The sequence below is a fragment of the Malaclemys terrapin genome, chromosome 6, assembly GCF_027887155.1.
Source record: "Malaclemys terrapin pileata isolate rMalTer1 chromosome 6, rMalTer1.hap1, whole genome shotgun sequence".
NCBI lineage: Eukaryota > Metazoa > Chordata > Testudines > Emydidae > Malaclemys > Malaclemys terrapin.
In genome coordinates this window covers 131,766,751-131,790,442 of record NC_071510.1, presented here as the reverse complement: position 1 = coordinate 131,790,442, position 23,692 = coordinate 131,766,751, and the positions used below count along the sequence as shown (strand labels likewise).

Below are 23,692 nucleotides of genomic sequence, written 5' to 3'. Positions count from 1 at the left end.
GGATTTCAGTAGGTTGGGACATGGGGCAGGAGGGTCATCCATCATCTGCTCCTTAAACTTGTCCCTCCACACTGTCTACTGGGGCACTGGGCAGAGACACTATCCATGGGATGCAGGCCTAGCCTCTCATGGGCCCTGTAGATCAGGGCCAGTACCTACAAATAGATCTGGCGATGCCTGTCTGTCTGTGCCGGTGTAAAACTCCATTCCGGCCGTGCACACCCCACCCAAGGGTTGGACAAGTGCAGTGTGTGCAGAGCTTTGGCATGGGAGAGCCATAGACACGTGTGTGATTGGGTCTAATTTCTAAAGCCTGGGTGGGAAGAGGTGGGAGCTGGTCACAGACTGTGTTCTCAAGGCCTTGGTCCTGTCTGGTTTATTCCACAGCTTCACATATGTCAGCACCAGTCTATAATTAAGCCTGTTTCCTTTTGCTCCCATTCGTCCTATTTCGGTTTATCCTCCCTTGCAATGTTTTAAACCATTTGCCTCCCTTAGGGGTGCCAACACCCTCTCAGTAGGTCGCTGGGCATTGCATCCCCATTGCCCCCTGGGGAGGTTGTGTGGTCCAGCAGACAGCACACAGGGCTGGGATTCAGGAGACCTGGCTCTGCCATTGACTGGCCATGTGGCTTTGGGCAAGTTGCTTCACCTTGCTGTGCCTCAGGGACCCCGTCTGGAAAATCGGGGAAACAGCCATTTATGTAAAGCACCTTGAGCACACGGGAACAAAGTGCTCTAAAGATGCTGGGCACTACGGGGCATCTCTGTGGAGCTGATTGTCGCTTTTCTTTCCGCTGGATCAACTCAGCCGACAAGGGGGAAGTGGCTCTGGAGTCTCTGCCAGTGAGTAGAAATTTATAACGGAGACAGGAGGGGGCAACTTGGCAGCAGTCGCTCATCTGAAAACATCACCTCTGGACCACTCCAGTCATGGGACAGAGCTGGCAAGTGCTCCAAACAGAGGAGTGGGAAGACTGTGTTCTCTTTTCACGTCTGCAACTGACCTGCTGTGATCTTGGGCAAATTGTTTCACTTCTTGTGTCGGTTTGCCTAAAATTGAGATAATACTGACTTACCTTAGCAGGGGTATTGCGAGGCTGAGTGGTCTGTAAAATGCAGTGAGATCCTCATTGAAGGAGCTAGAAACTAATTAACGGTTTTGTTTAATTATATAATCACTAGGTGGTGGGGAAGATTTGCTTTGTGAGTTTGGCTGTTGCTTCTCCTAACTAAATCCAAGTAGGGTAACTTGTGAGTGGTCTCGGAGCCCAGTCCAGTCCCATATCTAGGCTATTGTCTGTTAACCTTCTTTTAGGGAAAATGGAAGGTGAAAGATTGAACTCGAGAATGTTGGCAGGTGGCCTCTGCCGTTGGTCTGGTTCTGTGCTGCAGCAAAACTGATCCTTGCAAATAAAGTGTGAGATCCAAAATGGAGGTGAGCCTGGGCTGCTTTGTACTTGTGTGGGGCGGGGAAGGGAGGCAGCAACCTGGCAGCGGACGGGGTGTAACCCGTGCAGAAGAGGTGAAGAAGGGCAAGCGGGTGTGGGGATGTACTGCATTGGAGTGGAGGGCAGGGGGCAGCTCCGAGAAGGGGGCCAGCGAGCAGGCCCATGGGTATGGCGTGGGGTAGGGTCATCGCCATGTGCCAGCCCTAGCACCCATGGGCCTCCTGCACCCCCCTCATGACAGCTTCACCTGGGCACCAGCCCCCCTGGGGGGCAGCCAGGGCCCTCCCTGAGCCAGGGCAGATGGCAGGAGCAGGTACCTAGCACCCAAGGGAGGTTTCTCTAGGTGCAGCTTCAGGAGCCCTGGCCTCCATCCCCCCACGTGTTTGCTGGGGTGCACCTGTCTCGGCCCCAGCCAAGTGCAGAGCAGCGCCCCCCCCCCCCCCCGGGGCGGTGGGAAGTGGGCTCTCTGCGCTGCACTCCCCCCGCCCCCCGCGGGCAGAGCCCAGGGCAGCCTTCGCGCTGCTCTAGCAGCAGCCAGGGGAGCGATTAGGCTCTCCTCGGCCACCGTACCCCAAGCCCGCGCTCTGACCACGCCCAGCGAGGGCGGACTCCGCCCCCGCCCGTTACAGCTTGCGCCTCGCGCGCCCCACGCCTGAGACGCAAGAGCCACGTCAAATCTTCCGCTTCGCCGCTCCCTTAGCAACCGGCACTTCCGGCTCCCTCCGCCAATCCCCGCTCCCGGCCCCGAACGCGGGGGCCAATCCGCGGCGCGGGGGCGTGGCCGAGGGGGAGATGGCGCAGAGGCTCCATCCCCGCGGCCGGGCGCGCTCCGGAGAGCGGAGCCGGCCCCGCGGCTCGAAGCGGGCCCGGCGCGAGGCCCCCGCGGGGGCCGGCTGCCTGCGCGCGTGGACGGAGGAGAACGACGGGCTGGCCGGGGGCTGGCGGGTAGGCGGGGCCGGGCCGGGGCGCGGGGCGCGGGGCGGGGGCCGGGACTGGCCGGAGCGAGACCCCCCCGGGCCCGGCCCGGCCGGCAGCGGGGCTCGCCCGGCGGGAGACCCTGACCGCGGCTTCCCTCCTTGCAGGCCAGCCGCTCATCGGGCCCGGGCCGCGCGGCGCAGCAGGCGGCGCGGCGCTGCCGACTCGCCTTCGACTCGCTGCTCCGCAAGATCCAAGGTAGGAGGGGCCCGACCCGGTCCCGGCCCCGGCCCCCGGTCCCCGCCTCCTGCCCGCCCCCGCCTCCGGCCCGCGGGCCCCGCCTCCTGCCCCCGGCCCCCGCCTCCTGCCGGCCCCCGGCCCCCGCCTCCTGCCCGCGGGCCCCGCGCCGGCCCCGGCCCCCGGTCCCCGCCTCCTGCCCGCCCCGGCCCCGGCCCCCGATCCCCGCCTCCTGCCCGCGGACCCCGGCCCCCGGTCCCCGCCTCCTGCCCCCGGCCCCCGCCTCCTGCCGGCCCCCGGTCCCCGCCTCCTGCCCGCGGGCCCCGGCCTCCTGCCCGCCCCGGCCCCGGCCTCCTGCCCGCCCCGGTCCCCGCCTCCGGCCCGCCCCGGCCCCCGGCCCCCGCCTCCGGCCCGCCCCGGCCCCCGGCCCCCGCCTCCGGCCCGCCCCGGCCCCCGGCCCCCGCCTCCGGCCCGCCCCGGCCCCCGGCCCCCGCCTCCGGCCCGCCCCGGCCCCCGGCCCCCGCCTCCGGCCCGCCCCGGCCCCCGGCCCCCGCCTCCGGCCCGCCCCGGCCCCCGGCCCCCGCCTCCGGCCCGCCCCGGCCCCCGGCCCCCGCCTCCGGCCCGCCCCGGCCCCCGGCCCCCGCCTCCGGCCCGCCCCGGCCCCCGGCCCCCCGCCTCCGGCCCGCCCCGGCCCCCGGCCCCCGCCTCCGGCCCGCCCCGGCCCCCGGCCCCCGCCTCCGGCCCGCCCCGGCCCCCGGCCCCCCGCCTCCGGCCCGCCCCGGCCCCCCGGCCCCCCGCCTCCGGCCCGCCCCGGCCCCCGGCCCCCGCCTCCGGCCCGCCCCGGCCCCCGGCCCCCGCCTCCGGCCCGCCCCGGCCCCCGGCCCCCGCCTCCGGCCCGCCCCGGCCCCCGGCCCCCGCCTCCGGCCCGCCCCGGCCCCCGGCCCCCGCCTCCGGCCCGCCCCGGCCCCCGGCCCCCCGCCTCCGGCCCGCCCCGGCCCCCGGCCCCCGCCTCCGGCCCGCCCCGGCCCCCGGCCCCCGCCTCCGGCCCGCCCCGGCCCCCGGCCCCCGCCTCCGGCCCGCCCCGGCCCCCGGCCCCCGCCTCCGGCCCGCCCCGGCCCCCGGCCCCCGCCTCCGGCCCGCCCCGGCCCCCGGCCCCCGCCTCCGGCCCGCCCCGGCCCCCGGCCCCCGCCTCCGGCCCGCCCCGGCCCCCGGCCCCCGCCTCCGGCCCGCCCCGGCCCCCGCCTCCGGCCCGCCCCGGCCCCCGGCCCCCCGCCTCCGGCCCGCCCCGGCCCCCGGCCCCCGCCTCCGGCCCGCCCCGGCCCCCGGCCCCCCGCCTCCGGCCCGCCCCGGCCCCCGGCCCCCGCCTCCGGCCCGCCCCGGCCCCCGGCCCCCGCCTCCGGCCCCGCCCCGGCCCCCGGCCCCCCGCCTCCGGCCCGCCCCGGCCCCCGGCCCCCGCCTCCGGCCCGCCCCGGCCCCCCGGCCCCCGCCTCCGGCCCGCCCCGGCCCCCGGCCCCCGCCTCCGGCCCGCGGCCCCCGGCCCCCGCCTCCTGCCCCCGGCCCCCGGCCCCCGCCTCCTGCCCCCGGCCCCCGCCTCCTGCCCCCGGCCTCCGCCTCCTGCCGGCCCCCGGGCCCCGCCTCCTGCCCGCGGGCCCCGCACCGGCCCCGGTCCCCGTTCCCCGTCTCCTGCCCGCCCCGGCCCCCGCCTCCTGCCCGCGGGCCCCGCGCCGGCCCCTCGGGACACGGGGCCCCGCCGCTGAGCGCTGCTCAGCCGCTGCCTGCGGGGAGTGGGTGTGGGGAAAGGGGGATGATGTAGTTGGGGTCGGTCCCCGCTTGGAGCGGGGCGGGGGACTAGATATCGCCCGAGGTCCCTTCCAGCCCTGCTGTCTGATCCCATGAAGGAGCAAGTGGTCCTGGCAGACAGCAGAGCAGGTCGCTCTTGGGAATAAGTCCCACTGCTGTCCCGGGGTCGCTGTTCCCCGACAGAGAGAGGGTGTGGAAACCACAACCCACCCCCGGGAGGCCAAGTGACCATTGATGCTCTGCTAGAGTGGCTGACAGGACTCTAATCTTTGTGCTGGAGGACCAAAGCCCCGGACTACCTAACCAGTTGGAAGAAAACGGAGGCACAGGCAGACAGCCTGACGCTTCCAGATGCAGGAGGTAATCTACGCTCTTATACCTGCCTGATGCTGGTCCCCTCTACGTGATTCTAGGGCTGAGGCAGTGTATTGAGAACCAGAGCAGGAAGGCTCAATTGCTGGTACAAGGCAGCCTGATGAAAGCTTCCATAGGGATTGCTGTTTGATACACCCTTCATGTCTCCAGCTAGCCTCTTGTTGCATTGGTCTCTAACTGCAGGGCTGCCGGCTGCTCTCCCCAGCCTCTCGCTGGAGCTTACTGTCCTCTACAACTCCCTGCTTTTTGCGGTTAGTGAGTCGGATGGCCTCGTCGAGGGAGAAGCGGAAAGAATCAACCATGGGCTCATTAGGGGTAAGGAAAATGTCCCATGTGTCTGAGAGGCAAGGTCACTAGGCTGGCTGGAGCAAGGCCAGGGAATGGTGATGGAGTAAGGAGGGTGGTTTCTCTGCGCTCTCAATGTGAATGGCATTGGCAGCTGTCTGAGGCTAGGGGTGAGTGAAGGTGCCAGCTGCCGTGTTCTGCGTGTGCTGGAGTCTGGAGACTTGGGGCTTCAAGGGGGAACAGAAAAACTTACAAGAAACGAAGAGCCCGAGAGAGTAGCACAGGTCACAGTGAAAACAGAAGTGTTACTAATTGACTTACGGTGATTTGGGACTGGGGGAACTTAGAGAAATGGGCTGAAATTCGGGGAGGGAGACTCTGATAGCGTTCAGGTATGTTCCCTCTTGGCAGACGTGACTGTTTAGCAGGAGTCGGCAAAGCTAATGTGGCGGCTTTGGCTCTGGGCCTGGGATACAACCGAATGTTGATAATGTGAGCGCCCATCGTTCTCCAGTGCCTGTGTGGGAGAACTCTTGTTCCTCTCTCTCCTTTTGGGGTTCTCTTCCTCTCCACCGTAGCAGGCAGAAAGCTCTTCTGTGCCTCTCCTAGAGCTAATGGAGTTTGCACTGCTCCAGGCCGTGTCTAGTCCCTTCCCAAGGCAGGGCCTCTCTTTTGCTAAGGCTCTGTCAGGCTGCTGGAACGGGATAAGGCGCTGAGCAGACTGACCCATGGTCCTGTGGCTGTTTTCCTCTTCTAGTGCTGGAGGCTTGTGGGGTGTCTGGGCAGGATCTCAGCACAGAGGAGCTCTGGCAGAAAGTGCTGCAGGATGTGACCACAGAAGAGCTGTGCGCACCTCTGCATCGACTAGGTGCTCTGCAGGGAGCGGTATGGCTGGCAGCAAACTGCCTGGGGAGCGTCACTGGTCTCTTCCGGCTCCTGAGTGACACCAAGGTAACACCACATGGCCTCTCCCCGGCGGATCAGTGCTGGGGCAGGGACCTAGCCGCTGGCTGGTGTACGGAAGATTTGCTGTACTACACTGTGCCATGGGTCCCTCTCGTCTCATATCCGAGTCAGGTAGTGGCCAGTACCTGATGCTTTAGAGGAAAGCTTAAATCCCAGTTCCCGTATAGCACCTGAGCACTAATGTGATGCTGCCCATACTGGAGGGGAAGGATTCCAGTCTGCCCCTTGCAGGTATCACTTTGCAGCCAGGAGCATGAATCTGGTTACCCATGTGGTTCCTATGAGCTGGCCAGATGTGTATTCCACCCTGTCTGGGACAGTCTCTGACCTGCATGTTGAGATCAGAACCCAGGCACAACTAGTTCATGTGCTGGGGGCTGTTTTCGGACCAAGGGGATCTGAGTTTGATTTCCTGCGGTTACAGTGAGTTCTGAACGGCTGTAGCATACGTTAGAGCAGGGGTCGGCAACCTCTCGGCAGTGCTGCGCCGAGTCTTCATTTATTCACTCTGATTGAAGGTTTCGCCTGTTAGTAAATACATTTTAATGTTTGTAGAAGGTCTCTTTCTATAAATCTATAATGTATATCTAAACTATTGTTGTATGTAAAGTAAATAAGGTTTTTAAAATGTTTAAGAAGCTTCATTTAAAATGAAATTAAAATGCAGAGCCCCCCGGACCGGTGGCCAGGACCCGGGCAGTGTGAGTGCCACTGAAAATCAGCTCGCGTGCCGCCTTCGGCATGTGTGCCATAGGTTGCTTACCCCTGCCCTAGAGCAATATCTATGCAGGCCTAAATAAATGCCCGCAGGTCTGTGAGAGGGGGCCCGAGTTGGTATAAATATTTGTTATAAAACCATCCAGCATAAAGTGCTGTGTCAACAAAAGACCCAAGCCCATCAGTGCACTCCCCATTCAGCATGAATAATTCTCTCACTGGTACTAGAACTTTCTCCTAATGCCCAAAGTGCAGTGAGTGCTCTCAAACAGTCCCCTTCTGCTGTGGGCTCTTAACGCCCGACGCAGTGAGATCCCTGGCAGGGTCGCCAAGCAAACTGGAAGGGAAGTTCGTAAGCAGACCTCCAGCTTCTGTAGCGAGTGAGTTGCTGACTGTGATTGAGAGGTAACTGTCTCCTGCTGACTGGAAAGGCGGCGAGGGCTTTTCTTCCAGCAGAGAGGCTGTGACAATAGGGGTGAGCTGGGGAGTCTGGGTATCTCGCGTACACAGGGCTCGTGGCACAAAGGATCTCTCCTCTGGGATTTCTCGTGTTCTGAATGGATTGCACGTGATGCTGGTGTGCTGGGGCAGCCCTGGAAAGCGCACTGAACTCATCTGGGGCAGGGAGGCAGGATACCAGACTAATGGTCTGATCTAGTGCAGCAGGAGGTGGGAAGAAGCTTGCTGCTGCCAGAGCGAGTGTGCGAATCAGGAATGAGGCCAGAGGGAGGCTGCGGTGGGGCGTGGTCCGGGCACATGGAGCTCACGGTCGAAAGGCTCAAGAGGCACAATACAGCCCCCCAGACCTGCTCTTTGGGCCCTGGGATTGGTGCCTCCAGTGCTGAGTAACCCGCTGATGTTCTCTCCCCGTGCCTTTCGCAGGGCCCGCTGCCTTCTGCCCACGGGGGTGAGAATGAGCTCCTTGCGCTTCTCAAGGCATGGAGTGTGCCTGTTGAGGGGGACACGTCGCCCCTCGTGGTGCAGAGCACCAAGGACTTGAAAGAGATACTGTGGACCTCAGCTGCCTTCCTGCAAGGTATGGTTAGAGGGGCCTTCTTCACCCCCAGGCGGGGTGCTGCTGCTCCTCCCCTTTCAGTGCCAGCCATCCTCCTGGGCCTACTGCCATCCGAGTCTGCCAGCACTGTGCCGTCACCAGCTGGAATTCCCTCAGCCATTCCCTTCCCTGGAGCAACCAGCCTTGCTCCTGAAGGAAACCTGTTTCCTGCTCTTCATGTTCTTATTTGAGTTAGAGTTGCAGAATACAGACGCTCCCCGACTTACGCAAGGCGTTCCGTTCCAGAATGCCTTGCATAAGTCAGGGATGTTTACCCGACAGTTACGCCAATAAGAACAACAAAAACCCACTTACAGAACTTTTTCCGTAAGTCGGGTTTGCATAACCCGGGGAGCGTCTATAAACGCCAGTATCTTAGATGTGCATGTAAATTCCCTACTTCAGTTCCTGGCTCAGTCCTGCCCTGCAGCGTCACAGGGCCCCCAGTCTCTCCCTGTAACCCGTTCCCTGGTTCAGCCCTGCCCTGCAATGTCACGGGGGCCCCCCGTCTTCCCCAGTGGCCTGCTCCCTGGCCCAGCTCTGCGCTGCAGCGTCACAGGGCCTCCCCATATGCCTGCCCCTGTGCCTCATTCTTCAGCTGTGCCGGGGATGAGAAAGGGCCCCCATCAGGCAGAAGGCTATCAGGGGGCTCGTTGTGAGTTCAGAATGGGTTACAGTGCACCTGGGAGCCAGCTTTGCAACTTCTTGGTTAAGTTTCACTGCAGTGTGATTGGAGCCCTGTCCGGCCCTGGTCAGGCCTCTTGCTTGATCCCTGTCCTGACTGTCCTTGGAGCTCCCCAGGAGGTGAGTATCGCACTGCTCACCCTGGGGCAGCCAATTGATGGCAATGCCTCTGTGTGTTAAACAGGTAGGGAGAACTACATGTCCCAGCATGCCACGCTCCACTCTTAGCAGCCAGCTTATTTAATGCTGGGGCCTGTCCTCTCCACTGGTTGCACTTCTGTATGCAGACAGAGGGCAAGCCTCCCCCCGCATAACCCTGGTGTAGAGGGGGATGCAGATGGCTTTCCCTTTGTGTATTCCAAGTCCTAGCAGAGCAGACATAACCGTACTGGGTCCAAGGGCGGAGTTCCAGAGTCGGGCGGGAGGTTTGAGATGGCTAGCGAGGGAGGTAGTCAGTGATGCTGTCTCACATGGCGCTGTATAAAACATGTCAGACTCCCGACAGAGTCCGTTCCCTGTGGAGCTCTCAGCCAGAAGACCCAGCACTGCCTAGGGGTTAACGTTCTAGCTGGAAAATTCCCAGGTGGCTGTGCCCTCGGGAAGAGAGAGAGAGTGTAGGACAAATGTTAATTGGGAGGCAGTTTCTGGCAGGTGGGATAGTGCCCAGGCAGGAGGGGTTGAATGCGTAAATAGATCACAATAAATGATTGTCCCAAGGCGGGTTCCCGGCCAGTGGCCCAGACGCAGGTGGAGCCTTTGAGTTAGTGACTGAGAAAGGGGCAGGTCTGGAGACCAGAATCAGAATGATTCCACCGAGCTGCAGGCTTCAGCTCTCGCCCCAGCACAGTCCCGGCTGACCCTGCCTGCCTGCTCCCCAGCAGCATCTCGGCTAAGGCTCTGCAGGGGAATATGGATCCTCCTGGGATTGGGACGCCCCTGCCCAGCCTGGCTCTTGGCAATCCTCGTTGCAATGGCAGTGATGTTCCCGTAGCACGTGCACGGTGCTGCGCAGTGTGCTGCAGGGGTCAGGGGAGGTCGCAGTCCCATGGCAATGGCAGGGTATGGCGCAGACAGATATAACGTGGTGTGAGACATGCACTGAGTGGGGAGGGTCGTTGAAGCAGGAATACTGCGTGGGACCAGATGTGTGGGGGTGCAGGGAGTGCTGGTCACGGGGCCGTTCCAGGCCCGTGGGATAGCGTGAAAGGCAGAGCCTACAGGGGGCGAAGTAGGTGGAGCAGAGTGAACGTTTTGTGTGTGTGTTTCAGGTTTGCAGGGCCTGGAGGCTGGGAATCTCCCCACAGCTCTCTCCCTGCTCCAGGCAGCTGCATCCGGGTTCTGCTCCAAGAGGGTCCTGGCCCAGATCTACACCTGCATCGGCTGCTGCACTCAGCAAATGGTACCTGTCTCCCTCTAGCAGGGGGCAGGGAGGGTACAAGAGCCAGTGTCTCCATCGCCCCAAGGAGAGCCTGCGTGTGGGCTGGCAGAGGCGTGGGAGGAGACTGGGTGAACGTCTGTTCTGGATACGCGTGCTGCACTGGACAGGGGGAGCAGGGTCTCTTGGGCCCCCAGCCTCCTTGGGAAGCTGCTGCCTTAGTTTCCCACAACAAGACTGGCTGCACTAACCAGTGTCTGCTGCCTCCCGAATACCCCCTGCCCCATGGCAGGGGTGTGAGCGCCATGGTGGGGTCGAGCAAGCCCAGCTCAATGGGAGGGGAGCACTGGTGCCCTGCAAGGGCCCAGCACAGAGTGAGTCATCCCAGTGAAAGAGGGGGGGTTGGGAAGAAGGGCTGTGAGCGATGAGGAGCTGTGAGTGACCTGGTCTTCGGGCTGGAGTTACTGGAGAACTGTGGGCTAGAACTGCCGGGGTCTATTGATCTAATTTTATAGTGGGCTGTTGGAAAAACAAGCAAGGAAGCAACATAATGGATCTTGATAAGCAACTTCCAAACAAACAAACAATAGGGGAGGCGATTAGAGGACAGTGGCCTACGTCCAGGCCCCAGGGACACAGCTGATCTGCCAGTGCTGGGCACAGAGAGATCAAGGGAACACAAAACAGATAAAAGGGGGGAGGTGTTAGTTGCGAGGCCTGAGACCCGAGAAGGATGCTTAGAGGTGCATTTACCCTGGTAACATATGACTGGAAGGAGCCCGTGTGCAAACTGCCCCTTGGGGATTGTGCTGACCCCCACCCCCACCCTCTGGTACTGTCTGTATGGGGGATCTGCTCGGGGGCACTGACCCAGACCCCAATGGGGATAAATCTGCCTTGGTGCCCGGGAGAAGGACTGGGGCACTTCTCCAGCAGGGCTTTTCCGGCTCTCAGGTCCGAGTCCGTTCCCTGGTCTCTGATCCCACTGCCCCGGAGGGAAATCCAGTAGTGGTTCCTGTGGAGGACAGATCCTGTACTGACACGGCAGGAAGTGGGATCTGGGGCTTGCCGGGCTGAGGAGCTGGTTTCCTTCGGATCCCCAGAGTGACTGACAAGCAGAACGGCTCAAAGTGACCGAGTCTTGGGTGCTTGCCTGGCCCTCATCGCTGCAGAATCGGGTCCCTGCCCCGTGGGTCTCACTTCGAAGGACAAACCTGTTCTGGTTCTTCCTGCCCAGGGCGGGCTGCTTGTCACTGAGTGGGAAACTGAGGCTGTGCAGTCCAAGGGGTTGGAAGGCAGAGGGCGGGGAGGGTCACAGTGGGGCAGGGAGGGAGGTCCACTCCCATAGGGCAGTGTGGAAGCTTACAAAGACCCTGACCCTGAAAAGCGCTGAGCAGCAGTGACATCTGTGGGAGCTGAGCCCAGGGGCAGCAGTGGGGCTGGAGGTGAGGGCAGACTGGAGGAGATGGGATGGGACTTTGGAGAGTCTGGTGCTTACTGCCCCATATCCATCCCGGAGAGCCATTGCTGTTCTTGGGGGGGTGCAAGAACTGGGTCCTCACCGTGCCGTCTGGCCCGGCTGACGCCACCGGGACGTGTCCCGATCTGCAGAGGGGTGTGCGGCAAAGGGAGTGGCACAGGTGGGGGAGGCGTGGCCACAGCAGGGATGTGGTCTAGAAACGAGAGTGCCAGATGGTTGGGCTTGGGTTTCCAGCCCCAGGAGGTGCCGGCAGCTGGGCAGTGGGAGGGGTGCAGGTTAGCCAGCACTGAGACCCTCGCCCACCGCTCCATGCCCATGGTGGCTGCTCCGATTCCGCTCCCCCAGGCTTTGGGGGTAGGGCGACCTGCTCGGGCAGCGTCAGGTTCCCTGGAACGCTGTTTTCCAGGTGATGTTCCAGCTGTGTCAGCAGTGACTGATTCTGCTGTGTGTGATTCTCCCGCCCCCAGGGCAAGCCGCAGACTGCTCTTCAGCACTTGAAGCGGGCGCTGCAGGTGGATTTCCAGTGCCTCTCTGCCCTGTCCCAGGCGGCGCTGGTGTACCGCCAGCTGGGGGAGACGGACGCGGAGTTGGAAGCCCTGGCTCTGCTCTACAAGGTTTGTTCTTCCCAAGGGGAAGCATCACGAGCCAGGGCCCTGCATTGCTGTCTCTGGTCCAGCTGTGCCTGTGCAGAGCCTCCTGCCCCCCCCCCCCCCACCTCCAACATGCGGGGGGGGCGGGGTCAGTCTGGCCACTCAGAGCCCAGTGATGGCTGCTGCAGGCACCCCTCAGGCATGCTGGGCCTCCAGCACCCAGGCTAGAAATGGAAGAGCCCCGCTGCCTCATGCACCCTGCTCAGCAGGTGGGCGCTGGCCCGTGCTGGGTAATCAAGGCTTGGGCTGTTGGAGCAGCCACAGGAGCAAGGTACGTCTCCCCAAGTGTCTGAACTAGGAAGCGGATTGGAGGAGGTGACGGTTCCGTGCCCAGTGAGCACTGCTTTCAGTGACCGGCGTGTGGTGGTGAGGGGCACGTGTAGCGCGGGGGGCTCACTGGGCACGTAGTCAGTCGACAGTTAATTTTCCTGCTCCTGGTTTGTAATGAAGTGCCAATGTGGGACTGAAGACAGATTTCCCGAGCTCCTGACAACACGGGACAGGGCTGACCAGGCCCACCACCCTTCCAAGGGGAGAAACTGTCCCATGCTGCTCTGGGAGCACTGATCTTTCTTCTCTCTGCTCTGAGTGGCTATTAGAGATCCCCCAACGCAGGAGTTTGCCTGTCCTCTCCACACTGAGGCCTTGCCTCTGTTCTCCACCCCAGAGGTGACTGCGTTTCAGCGGGTGGGAGGTTGAGAGGCCCTCTAGGGGGTGGTGCTGGAGCAGTGAGCGATCTAGACTGGCTGGACCGGGATATCTGTAGGTGAACTGACTCCTCTCCCTCCCGCCCCCGCCCCCCAGGCTCTGGAGACCCCCGCTCAGGAGGCTGTCTCCATCGATCCTTGCTTTCTAATCCGAACGGAGCTCCTTGTTCACACCCCGGCCCTGGCATCCCTGTTCAGCCGCAGCCACCCGTCGGAAGTGAAGTACCTGCTGGCGCAGCGATGCCTCCAGGCTGGCAGGTAAAGCGCTCCCCACCCCCTGCTCTCCTGGGACCCTCCCTTCTCTGGGCGCCCAGGTAAACCCCTGTTTGGCATCACCCTTGTGTCTGGGTGGTGATGGAGCAGCAGTTACCCCCCTGCAGGCTCCGCCCTCCTCGCGGGGCCCAGCACCACTGGCTAGAGTCAGGCGGGAGGCTGCTTGCACAGCTCTGCTGGCACTCGTCAGTCCTGGGTCTCTGGCTGCTGCTCTCGGGGTTGTCCCTGTCCCCCAAGGGCCAGGCTGCTCCCTGGCTGGCGGAGGTCCCTCCTGACGTCGCTCTCTGTCGCAGGGTGGGTGAGGCAGTGGAGCATTACCTGGATCTTCTGGCTCTGCTGCAGGAGGGGCCGCAGCACCAGGTAAGCCCCTTGGGAAGGAATCCACGTGGTGCGTTGGGGTGACTGGGTCCCGTCCTCGGACGCCCTGGGATTCGGCAGGGCAGCTCCCTGCACCCCTCCAGCTAGCGGCTCCTCTGCTTGCCCGGAGTCTCTGCAGCGACTGAGCCCCCAGCTCTCCCTGGAGGGCACCCTGAGCCGCAGAACACAAGGGGGCAGAGTCAAGGCTAACGGCCTGGCCTGGGGTTCGAGAGGCGGTGTGGAATGGATGCGGGGGGGAGCTCACCCACGCAGTACATGGGCCCCGCCCCCGCGTTTTCAAACTGGACTCTGAATTTGGGTGTCGTGAGACACCAAGAGGCTGCGCGCCCGCCCTGCAGCTGTGAGCGCTTCCGGTCAGGCCGAGGCGCGCACCGCGAGAGAGCTCCGGGGAGGGCTGCCCCTTCTGTGCTGGGGCCCCATGTCTCCGCTGGCTTCGGGAGCCCCTGCCCGGGGCCCATTGGAGCCTGTGACACTTGCTCCTCACTCGGCCTGTGGAGTGGCCGCTGCTGAGCCCCGCGAGGTGCCCCCAAGTGCCGGTTGGTGCACGCTGCCCCCAGTCCCCTAGGTGGTGCTGAGGGTGACGCGGTTGCTCTCGCTGCCCAGGTGCCCCTGCACGGCAGGTCAGCTCTGCCCAGGATCCCGGAGGTGTTCCTGGAAGCTGCGTCCGCCCTCAAGCAGCTCGGGAGGTACCAGGACGCCATAGCTGTGTGTGAGGAGGTCATCAGTCGAACGGATGACCTGATCCCAGAGACGCTGCGGATCGAATTGGACTCCGGTGCTGGAGGAGAGGCACCAGGGAGGGCAGGCTCCCCTTCACCTGGCATCCCACCCCAGCAGAGAGAGAGCCTGCGCTGCATCGTGTGGAGGGCAGCTGCGTATCTGCACCAGGGCTGGGCTTGGGCCAGGCTGGGGGAGAGCAAGGAAGCCATAACACGGTTTACCAGGTGACTCCATCTGCCGCGGAGGGGAGCTGTGGGGCCATTTGCGGAGTGGTGGGTGTGGGGGCCCCCCGTGCAGTGGCTCTGGGGCAGCATAGAGCTCAGCGGTGTTGGCTGTGGCATTCTCATGCTGGGCTGGGCTGACCCATGACTTTGATGTGACCTCCCCTACCGGGAAATGGCACAGAAATGACTTTGACCTTTCCCCTGCAGGTGCCTTAATGTCCTCCTGAGAGTCCAGCTCGTGAGCGCAGGTACGGTACAGCCCAGCCCGCCCGCTGCGGTTCCTGCGTGGGAGGGACCAGCCTGGGGGCTGGCTAGTGCCTGGCCGGGGCTCTGAACCTGGAAAGCGCCATGGTAACGCTCAGTAGCAATAGGGGGATTAAACAAGGCTCCATGCCCAGCAGGAAAGCACCTGTCTCCTTGCCCTGAGCCATGATCTGCTCTGGAGCATCGGCAGAGACTGGCGGGTGGGGTGGGGTGGGGGAAGCTCAGCTCTGCTCTTTGCCTGCGTTCTCCCACCACCCGCTAATGACAGTTAACAGCTGTGGCTTGAGGAGACATGAGGAGAGTCCGGGTTCCAGGGAACGGATTTGGGTTAGGTCTTTAAGTGCCTTTTCCTGGAGAATTAGCCCGGTTATGAGATAATTGTGGCTGGTCCTTATCTGCCTCCATCCCTGTAAGATCTTTGCGGGGAAGGGATCTTCAGTCAGGCTGATTGAAACACTTAACGACGTTCATTCCGAAGGCTAACGAGCAGCTTTTGCTGTTCATTCAGTTCTCCTCCCTCTTCAGCGAAGGGCAGGGGGAGCGCCCAGCCCACCTCTCAGGGGTCTTCCTGGACAACTCCAGGCAAACGTCAGACTTGTCATTCCCGATAGAGCCTAGGTGCAAACCAGCAGGTAGCTTCTCCCCCAGCAGAGTCTCTTTACACACCAGGAGGAATCCCAAGAGTCCAAGCCACGTTTTTCCCCCTGCTGGCCACCGTTAAGCCACTGCTGATCCTGTCCAGGAAGCGGCTTTGGACCCTTCCCTGCCTTTGCCCTGTGGCGTCTCCTGGGCCTCTTCCCTTCAGGGAGGTCCCCTGCACAGCTCTTAGACAGGCCGCCCTGTGACCCCAGCCTCCACACCGGAAGCCTTTTCGCTGCACTGTGTTCAGCTGGGAGCCAGTGCTACCCTCCCAGCAGAGCTCTCAAAGGGGTGGGGGAGTTGGAAATATCCCCAGGCCAGCGCTGCCTGCCTGGGGATATGGGGAGCGCTGCCCAGCGGACAACACAGCCACGTGTGGGGTGTTCTTTCCATGCCAGCCAGCATCCAGAGCAGTGAGGAGATGGCAGAGGCCCTGCCAGAGACAAAGGTGCTCCAGAAGATCAGGTTGCTGGCTCTCCTCGGACGAGGCTCCCAGTTCCAGGAGCTGGGTCGGGACAAAGAAGCTTTGATGAATTTCCAGCACAGTCTGCAAGTTTGCCCAGGTACCAGAGGCTCGTATTGCTGGGGGCGGGGTGTAGCCTGTGGCCTGCTCTGACTTCCTGGCGCTGTGGGCCCAGGACGCTAAGCCAATAAGCCCTGGAGCCTGCTAGGTTATGGTGACGCTCTCCCACAATCCCCTGGGTTCCCTCCCAGCTGCAGTGCCATTCAGCAAGGCCGCCTCTAACCCAGTCAGACCAGGCCTGGCTGAATACACCAGAGTGCCTTTGGTTTCCATGGCAAACTCTGCCCTGGTGAAAGGTGCTGGCCTCAGCCCTGGGGGGGATTTGGGGCCAGTGACCCGTCTGGGAAAGGCTCCCTGTCCCATAGCTGTGCCGCTCCTGCCTCTCAGCCTCCTGGATGGTTCAGAAACCCCCACCGAACTCCCCCTAATCTGCCCAGTCCCCGCTGTTGGCTGAGGCCCCTCTGTGTCTTGCAGGTGACCCTGCTGCCACCTCTCACCTGCTGCGAGCTCTGTGGAAGCTGAACCGAAGGCAGGAGGCTGCTGCTCTCTGGCAGAAGTTGCACGCGGACGCCGCCCCGGCAGACGGGCAGCAGGAAGCACCGGGGAGGTGTGTAAGGTGCTTGGTGGCTGCGGCTATTGCCAGGCCTAAGCGCTAGCCCCAGAGCTGCCGGGTTGAGGTAACCGAAGCGCTCTGCGCTAGGTGGCACTAGGGGCTTGCCCGGCTCTGCATCTCAGCGCCTGTCTGGGCCACTCCTGCACACGAGTCCTCCAACCCTTCCAGGGCGCAGGAGGTGGGTGCAGAACTGAGCCCGCTGCACAGCCTTTGGGGCGGTCGTTTCCCAGCGAGATCCCTGCAGCCCATCCTCCTGCCGTGTTCAGCTCTGACTTCTAGCAACGCCCACACGGGCGGCTCCGGGCCATTGATCCCAGGGTGTGCCACTGGCCTCCATTGTTACTGTCCAGCGAACCCCTCCCCTGAGAGCCCAGAGCAGCAGCTTGTTAGCCTGGGACTGACACCTGGGAAGTGGCTGGCTCGAAGGGAGCTTGAGGGCCAGGTCAGGGTGGATTTTCTGCAGCAGAGCATGGAGTGAGCCACAAGTCTTCCTGATCCCCATGGGACCCACCTCCACTCTGGGCTGGCATGGGACCTGCTGCTTTCATGTCTTTTTGCCCTGTTGGGCTTGAAGTCAGCAGGCGGATTTCAGGAGGGCAGAGAGGAGGGAGTTGGCATGGAGCCCATAGGTGGGAAAGAGGGTCAATCCCCAGGTGGGAGGGTCCAGCAGGGCATGGGATTCCTTGTGGAACAGGGAGTGGGGTCTGACAGCCAAAACCGCAGTCCTGTCCCTGCTGGGACCTTGAGACCAGCTTCCTTTCAAGCCGGATCCCAGTGATTTCAGGTCCAGTTCTGCTGCCCGCTGTTCGAAAAGGAGCTTGGTAAATTGTAGCGGGATGAGAGAAAAGCCCCGAGGATGGTTAAAGGGTTGACTCAGGGATCTCAGTCCGCTTAGCTTCACAAGGGGAAGGCTCTGGGGTGACTGGATCAGTCTATAAGTACCTATCCGGGGAGCAAATCTGTAATACTGGGCTCTTCAGTCTTGCAGCGAGAGGTCTAACACGGTCCGATGGCTGGTTGTTGAAGCTAGACACGATCAGACTGAAAAGCGGTCCCTTATTTCTAACAGTGGGGGACATTCCCCCTGGAGCAATTTACCAAGGGGTGTGGGATTCCCCATCACTGACACTTTTTAAATCAAGATGGGATGTTTCATTAAAAACTTGGCTCTAGGAATTATCTGGAGGAAGCTCTCTGGTCTGTGCTCTACAGGAGGTCAGACTAGATCATAGTGGTTTCTTCTGGCCTTGGAATCTGTGAATCGTGCGAATAACACCCCATATTTCCCTCTTCCACCCTCGGGAATTTCCCCGGTCTGTACAGCCGTGTCTTCACTGGGAAAGGGGCTGTTTTTACCGGGTGTTAAGATGCTACTGTCGACCGTCCGAGTTGTAATTCTAACCTGTTGCTGGGGGTGAACCCTACGCTGCCTGGTGTGGTTCATCTCCACCCACTAGCACAAGCTAAAACGATGGCTGCCTTGTCTGCGCTAGGATGTTAACACGTTAAAAACACCTTTATTCTAGTGTGGCCGTGGCCTGTCTCGCCAGCCCTGGGTGGAGAGGATGGAGTATGTGGTGAGGCCAGAATTACCCCTTGCCCCAGGGCTGCTGTCTGAGCTGAAGCAGCTCCTGCCCTGGGTCTAAGGAGCTTGGACAGAGTAGTGTGGGATGAACGTGCTGCTAGGAATTCTCTCCTGCCCGTGCCCGTCTCCAGAGGCAGCTCAAACTGGAATGCTGCTGTGGGTCGGTTACAGCGTCTGTCTGCGATCCCAGCTGTTGTCACTCCCCCGCCAACTGTCCTTTCTTATGGTACCCAAATAGGCCTTGCTCCCTAACCGGTCCCCTGGTCTCTTTCAGACCCTACCCGTTGTACCTGGTGTCGTGTCTAAAGCAGGTGAACCTCCCACACGATGAGTCTCTTGCTAGGAGTCTGCAGGACTATCTGAGGACCAGTGGCCAGGATCCTTAGAGCCATCCCCGTCTCCCTCCCCACAGTCACGCAACTGCTAAAATCTCCTTCCCTGCAGAGGGCAGCAGGATGGCATTATGCTCTGATGGCTTTCCCAGGACTCTGACTTGCCCTTGGGCAGAAGAACTCTTCCTAGCCAAGGCACCAAAGCACAATGAAGCTATTTTTTTTATAATAAAAAGGACGCGGGAGTCGGCCACGCCCCACTGTGTTCGGCTTATGCACACTCCTCTAAACCTCTCCTGGACTGTCTACGTTAAGAGTGAAGCATTGTGTGCTGCAGGGCGCTTGCCCGGGCGCTGTCGGGAATGGCCTGAGCCTCCTGCCTCCATGTCCCCTCGCCGTGGAGAGTGGGGCTGCCTGCGTGCTGGATCCGTTGGGCCATGCCTACCGTAGGAGCACAGGTGTGTGTTTTAACACGTTATCACCTAGTGTCCACAGGGCAAGCTGTAGTTCTAACCCCTGGTCCCTGCTGACCTGGCGCCGGAGCCAGCGCTAAATGTGGGCGTTCCTGGCTCCTGGTACCAAGCTCCCCCTGCCTTTCTGTCTGAGCTGCAGCAGCTTCCCCCACCTACGCTGCACCCAGGGGCTGCAGGGGGGAGCAGCTTAGAAATGTCTCAGCGGAGAGAGGCAGGGCAGGGTATGCGTGTTCTCTTCAGTGAATGTCACAACGGACCAGGGAGGCCACAGCTGTGCTGGCTGGATTGTCAGGCCAGGGCAGCTGGGGGTCTGCTCAGGTATGGCTCTGCATCGGCACATGCCGGGCCTGGGCTGTGGGGAGAAGAGGGATCAGACCTAGCTGCCCTGGGGAGCTCTAAGCGGGGGTGGGGAAGGGTCTGGCATGGAGGAGAGGATCGGCTCCATGTGTAATCACAAGGCAGATGCGCTGGGAACTGCAGGGCTCTCTCTGCTTGGTGGGCTGATCTCCAGTGTTGGGCAGGAGCTCTCCCTGGGGCCGGCCATACAGGGTTTGTGTGGGGAGCTGCGGAGGGGATCTCTGCTTGGTGGGTTGGGAAGGCACAGGGCTGGGGGAGGGTGCCCCTAGCTGCAGGGTCCGAGTCTCCTGAGTCGGGGTCTCTGGGAGGGGGTGTGCAGCCTGTCCAATCAGGAGGGAAGTGCATAGGCTCCTAGCCAACCAAAGTCAGGTGCTGCAGCTTCATGACCCCCCTGTGGTGTGAGGGGGGCAGGGGTGTGACCATGGAGTGGGGGCTTGTCTGGCTGGCCAGTCTGCCGCAAGCGTGGGCCTGGGGCACGGTTGTGAGAAGCAATGGCAGTGGGCCGCTGATTGAGCCTCTAAGGAAGGGGGCGACACCCCCAGGGAGAGAGCTAGCGGTCAGGGCCTGCCCTGGGGGGGCCCTTCATAGAGTGAGGGAGTTGAGACACCCCCTCCCCACAAGCAAGGGACCCTCCTAGATTGAGGTGCCTCTGGGTCATATTCCCCCTCATGCGCATAGGGTGAGACTGACTGGGGAGATTCACCCCCCCACACACCCTCCCAACACACACACAGGTCTCTGGGGCTAGTCCCCAATGTGCCCCTGTTTTTTCAACTTTGTCTTTTCTAAGGTATAAGTGAGTAATATTTCTCGCGTTTTTAAGGAAAAAGACACAATCTCCAGTAGTTGTAAGTGTTCTCCTGGAAACGTTTTGCTTCTCTACCAAAGAAAAATATAGAGAGGGACAGGGAAGTAATGAATCAGTTCATTAATCTGAAGAGAACAAACCTATAGAAGGCGAAAACTGACACCCTGAATAACTGATAGAACCAGCAACTGTCTAATCAATGAGAACTGCCGTCGAGTTCAGTCAGTTCACCCCTGAAATGGAACTGAAAGGCGGTGTGAGGAAATGGTTTTTTCCAGAGCGTAATTAGCCTGCGGAACTCTCTGCCACAGGCAGTCAGCAAGGTTCAGAACTTGGTAAGCTTCAAGGAGCGATGGTGCGGAGCAGGCAGGCGCTCAGTTCCCAAGGCCTCATCCCGTGCTACAGGGAAAGCTGGGGCTTGGCCTTAGGAGAGGGCAGCTCAGGGTAGACTCTGCAGGGATCAGAGCCTGCGGGGGGCTGCAAACCTGCAGCTTGGCTCGCTGAGCCCCTCCCAGCTTGGCTGGCCCCCCAGTCTCATTCCTCTCCCCAGGGGCTGGGTGGCTCCAGTGCTTGCTATGGCAGGGAGGTGAGCAATGGAGGATGCTGGGGGTTCTCCCTGCACAGATGGGAGGCTCTGGGGGGGAGGGCACGGTGTCCCTGTCTGCGTAGGGCTTTTATAGGTTCCAAGACCAAAAGGGACCCCTGTGGCCACCTGGACTGACCTCCTGTATAACACAAGCCCCTTGGACTGCCATGAATTAGTTAATTGCTGTTTGAACTAGAGCAGATCTGTTAGGGAAACCTCCCAGCTTGATTTGAAAATGGTTAGTGGTGGAGAATCTGCCGCACCCCTGGGTAAACTGCTCCCGGGGTTAATTACCGGCACTGTTAAAATTTTACACTGTATTCCCAGTCTGAATCTATCTAAGCAGCACATGTGCACAGGCCGGGCACTCCCGCCTTAGGTGTCCTCTCTCTGGCCTGCTCTGCTCTCCCTAGGGCCATGCTCCCTCTCCCCCTCAGGGGCTGGGATCTGCCTGCTGCAGCAGGGGGCTCGGGGCTCGGGCAGTGCTGAACAGCATGGCCACCGGGTGCTGACTGCAGCTGATGCGATGGGGGCGATGTGGGCTGGGCCAGGGCTGCACAGCATCTGCTTCTCCGCTGTGCACATGCTGCCCTCATGGGAAGGGAAACAGGCTGATCCAGTGCTCACCTGCCCATGCTGATCGGTTACTGGAGGGCTCCATGACCATCCCTGTCCCCAGCCGGCAGGGGCTGAATTTGACTGGTGCCAACAGAGAGCCGAGCAGGGCCTGGCCGACTGTTTTGGAACAGTGGCAGGTAGATGAAATACCTCAGCACCCGGGCTGCTGTTAGGACAGCTCGTTCCCCTGGTTGCCCGCCTGCATTGTTGGCATAGAGGCTGATGGTTTTGTTGCACAGGGGAAGGGTTTAACCTGGCACTTGGTTGGTGCAATAGTAGATCAGCATTTATCTCCTTTGTGCTCTTATAGGGGGGTTAACACGACAGGAGTTTTTAAAGCCCGTGTCATTGATGGCGTGGGGTTGCCCAGCGTGGGGCCCGTGGCATGTGTTGGACACGCCACTGCTCTGATGGCGTGGGACGCCTGCGTGTGTCAGGGCTGGGAGCTGAAGGGAGATACCACTAGGCTGTAGCACCCAGCGGCTCCAGTCAGAGTCAGGAGCTCCTCATGCTGGGCACTGCCCAAAGACGGAGGCAGACACGGCCCTGAAGAGGGGACAGTGGGAGGAGAGAACATGGGCTGTGCCGATGTTCGATGAGATTATGCGTGGGGCTGTGCTGGGTGTAGATGGTAACAGCCGGATCCGGGGAGGTTCCAGTTAGCTGTACATGGGTGTGAGGCAGGGCCAGCGCCGCTGGGGGTGGATTTTGAGAGTCCACACCAGCTGTATGGTAGCATCAAACCCTGCTCTGAGCTGGCATGGGCACACGTGGACTTTGCTGCCCTCTCCTGACCACATGGCGGAATGTCAGCGCAGCGTCCACGGCCCAGGGCACAGACTGCAGCAGGCAGCCGGCGGCCTGGGTGCTTGTTTATATCCCATTAGCTGAGAGTCTCTGCCCTATGATCCGGGTTCCAGCTGGTCCTGTGCCCGCACAAGAGCTGACCCAACAGCTCCTGTGCCTTTGGGTGGGACAGCCCTCTGGCTCCAGGATGATGTGCCTCTGCCGCTCTGCCCTGGGAAGGGAGCGACAGCAGCCCCTGAGCATCGTTGATTTCTGCCCGTGCCCAGAGCTGTGCTATGTGCCTCCCAAAATACAGGCTAGGAGCTGACACCCTAAAGGGGCTTGAAGCGGCGGGGTGGGGGAGTGATGCCAGCGGGATGGCGAGAGCCAGGGGGTGCTGTCTGGCTTTGTGACTGAACGGATGGTTCAGCTGGGGAATTCCCTGTTGGCATGGCAGCAGATACGAGCATTAAGGGTGCTCCTGCCATGAGGGGGGGAGGGGGGGACGGGACCAGTAGATCAGCCCAACCCTCTCCATGCTACTCCTGGCCAGCAACGTCCCTGGACAATGTCACTTTTCGCCCTGCCGCTGGCAGGCTTCAGTCACTGGTGATGTCAGTGACGCTCCCTGTGCCCTGGCTCGGGGAGTTGCCATCACAAAGGCAGAGTGACTGTGTTTCCCAGGAGTGGGGTTGACAGAATCAGCATTTGTTAGCTCCAGGAAAAGCACAGTGTACACTGCACGTTGGCTGGCACAGCTCCCCTGCCCCAGGTGTGATCCGGCCCAACCGCGCTGTGCTGGCAAAGGACGCTAGCGCCAGTGCCGTTGTACTGGCCGTACTGCACTCTTGTCGGGTTTGAGTTACATCCGCACTCACGTGCTCCGCTGAACTAGTAACCCAGCATAGCCACACCGGCACAGCGCTCCACAGCTGGTGGAGATCTGCTCTGAGTGAACATGGCAGAACATGCCGTTCAGAACCGACAGCTCATTGGATCAGTCTCCCCATCATTGGCATTGATCTCTCAAAAGGAAGGGCCCTCCTCCTGCCAGAATCACTGTAATGCAATGCTAAACTGTATTATCCCGTTCAGCCACTGGGGTGGGGTGCTGAGAGCCATAAACTGTAAACCCTGTCTATAATGGAAACCCCTGCAAGCCAGGGGTGCTGCAGCACCCCCCGCTCCCCTTGTTCCAGCACCTAGGCACTAGGGCATGCTGTGTGCAGCATACCCTACTTAAGCTCCCAACGCCTGTTACCCCAGAATTGAGGGGTGTGTTACCCCAGAACTTGATCAAGCTAATTGCAGCCATATTGTGTGCATTCAGCCACCATGAATTAATAAAATGGAACGCCACTTCGTTAAGAGGTAATTTGGACGAGCAGGGCTTCTGGAGGCAAGGTCAAATGCTAGCTGCAGGCTTGCAGTTTCTGCTAATCAGAATCGGAGGTGGGGAGAAAAGAATCAAGAAACTATGAGATTGAAAGAAAATAAATGGATGGAGACCTTGAGTTTGGGTGCCCTTAATATAAAAGCTTATTATAGCTAAGATTGTTAGGAATGTTGTGTTGATAAGTAGTTGAGTGAAGTTAGGAGAAGTGATGGCCCAGTAGGGGGTCACTATGAGCTATATGTTTTGTAAAAATTAGTTACAAAAAGACTAGATAATAGAGTGGCGGGGAAGTGACGGGCCATTGCTGACCTGCTAATTACTTGATACCATCTCAGATTTTAGGTAATTATTTGGGATGTTCTAAACCTATTGCTTATGTCTGTGTGTGCTTAAATCTAATAAATAGTAGTTTTAGATAAGA

General features: G+C 60.9%; 1 protein-coding gene across 1 annotated transcript in view; it reads left to right on the top strand.

The window, feature by feature from the left end:
• Positions 1 to 23,692, top strand: part of FANCG (FA complementation group G) — a 27,317-nt gene extending 3,625 nt beyond the window's left edge. Inside the window, 13 exon segments of the mRNA XM_054031717.1 lie at positions 2,534 to 2,624; positions 4,962 to 5,093; positions 5,821 to 6,014; positions 7,629 to 7,782; positions 9,753 to 9,883; positions 11,807 to 11,953; positions 12,794 to 12,954; positions 13,263 to 13,329; positions 13,951 to 14,291; positions 14,499 to 14,539; positions 15,593 to 15,757; positions 16,192 to 16,324; positions 18,190 to 23,692. Coding sequence (XP_053887692.1) covers positions 2,534 to 2,624; positions 4,962 to 5,093; positions 5,821 to 6,014; positions 7,629 to 7,782; positions 9,753 to 9,883; positions 11,807 to 11,953; positions 12,794 to 12,954; positions 13,263 to 13,329; positions 13,951 to 14,291; positions 14,499 to 14,539; positions 15,593 to 15,757; positions 16,192 to 16,324; positions 18,190 to 18,301 — 1,869 coding nt within the window. The 3' untranslated portion in view covers positions 18,302 to 23,692.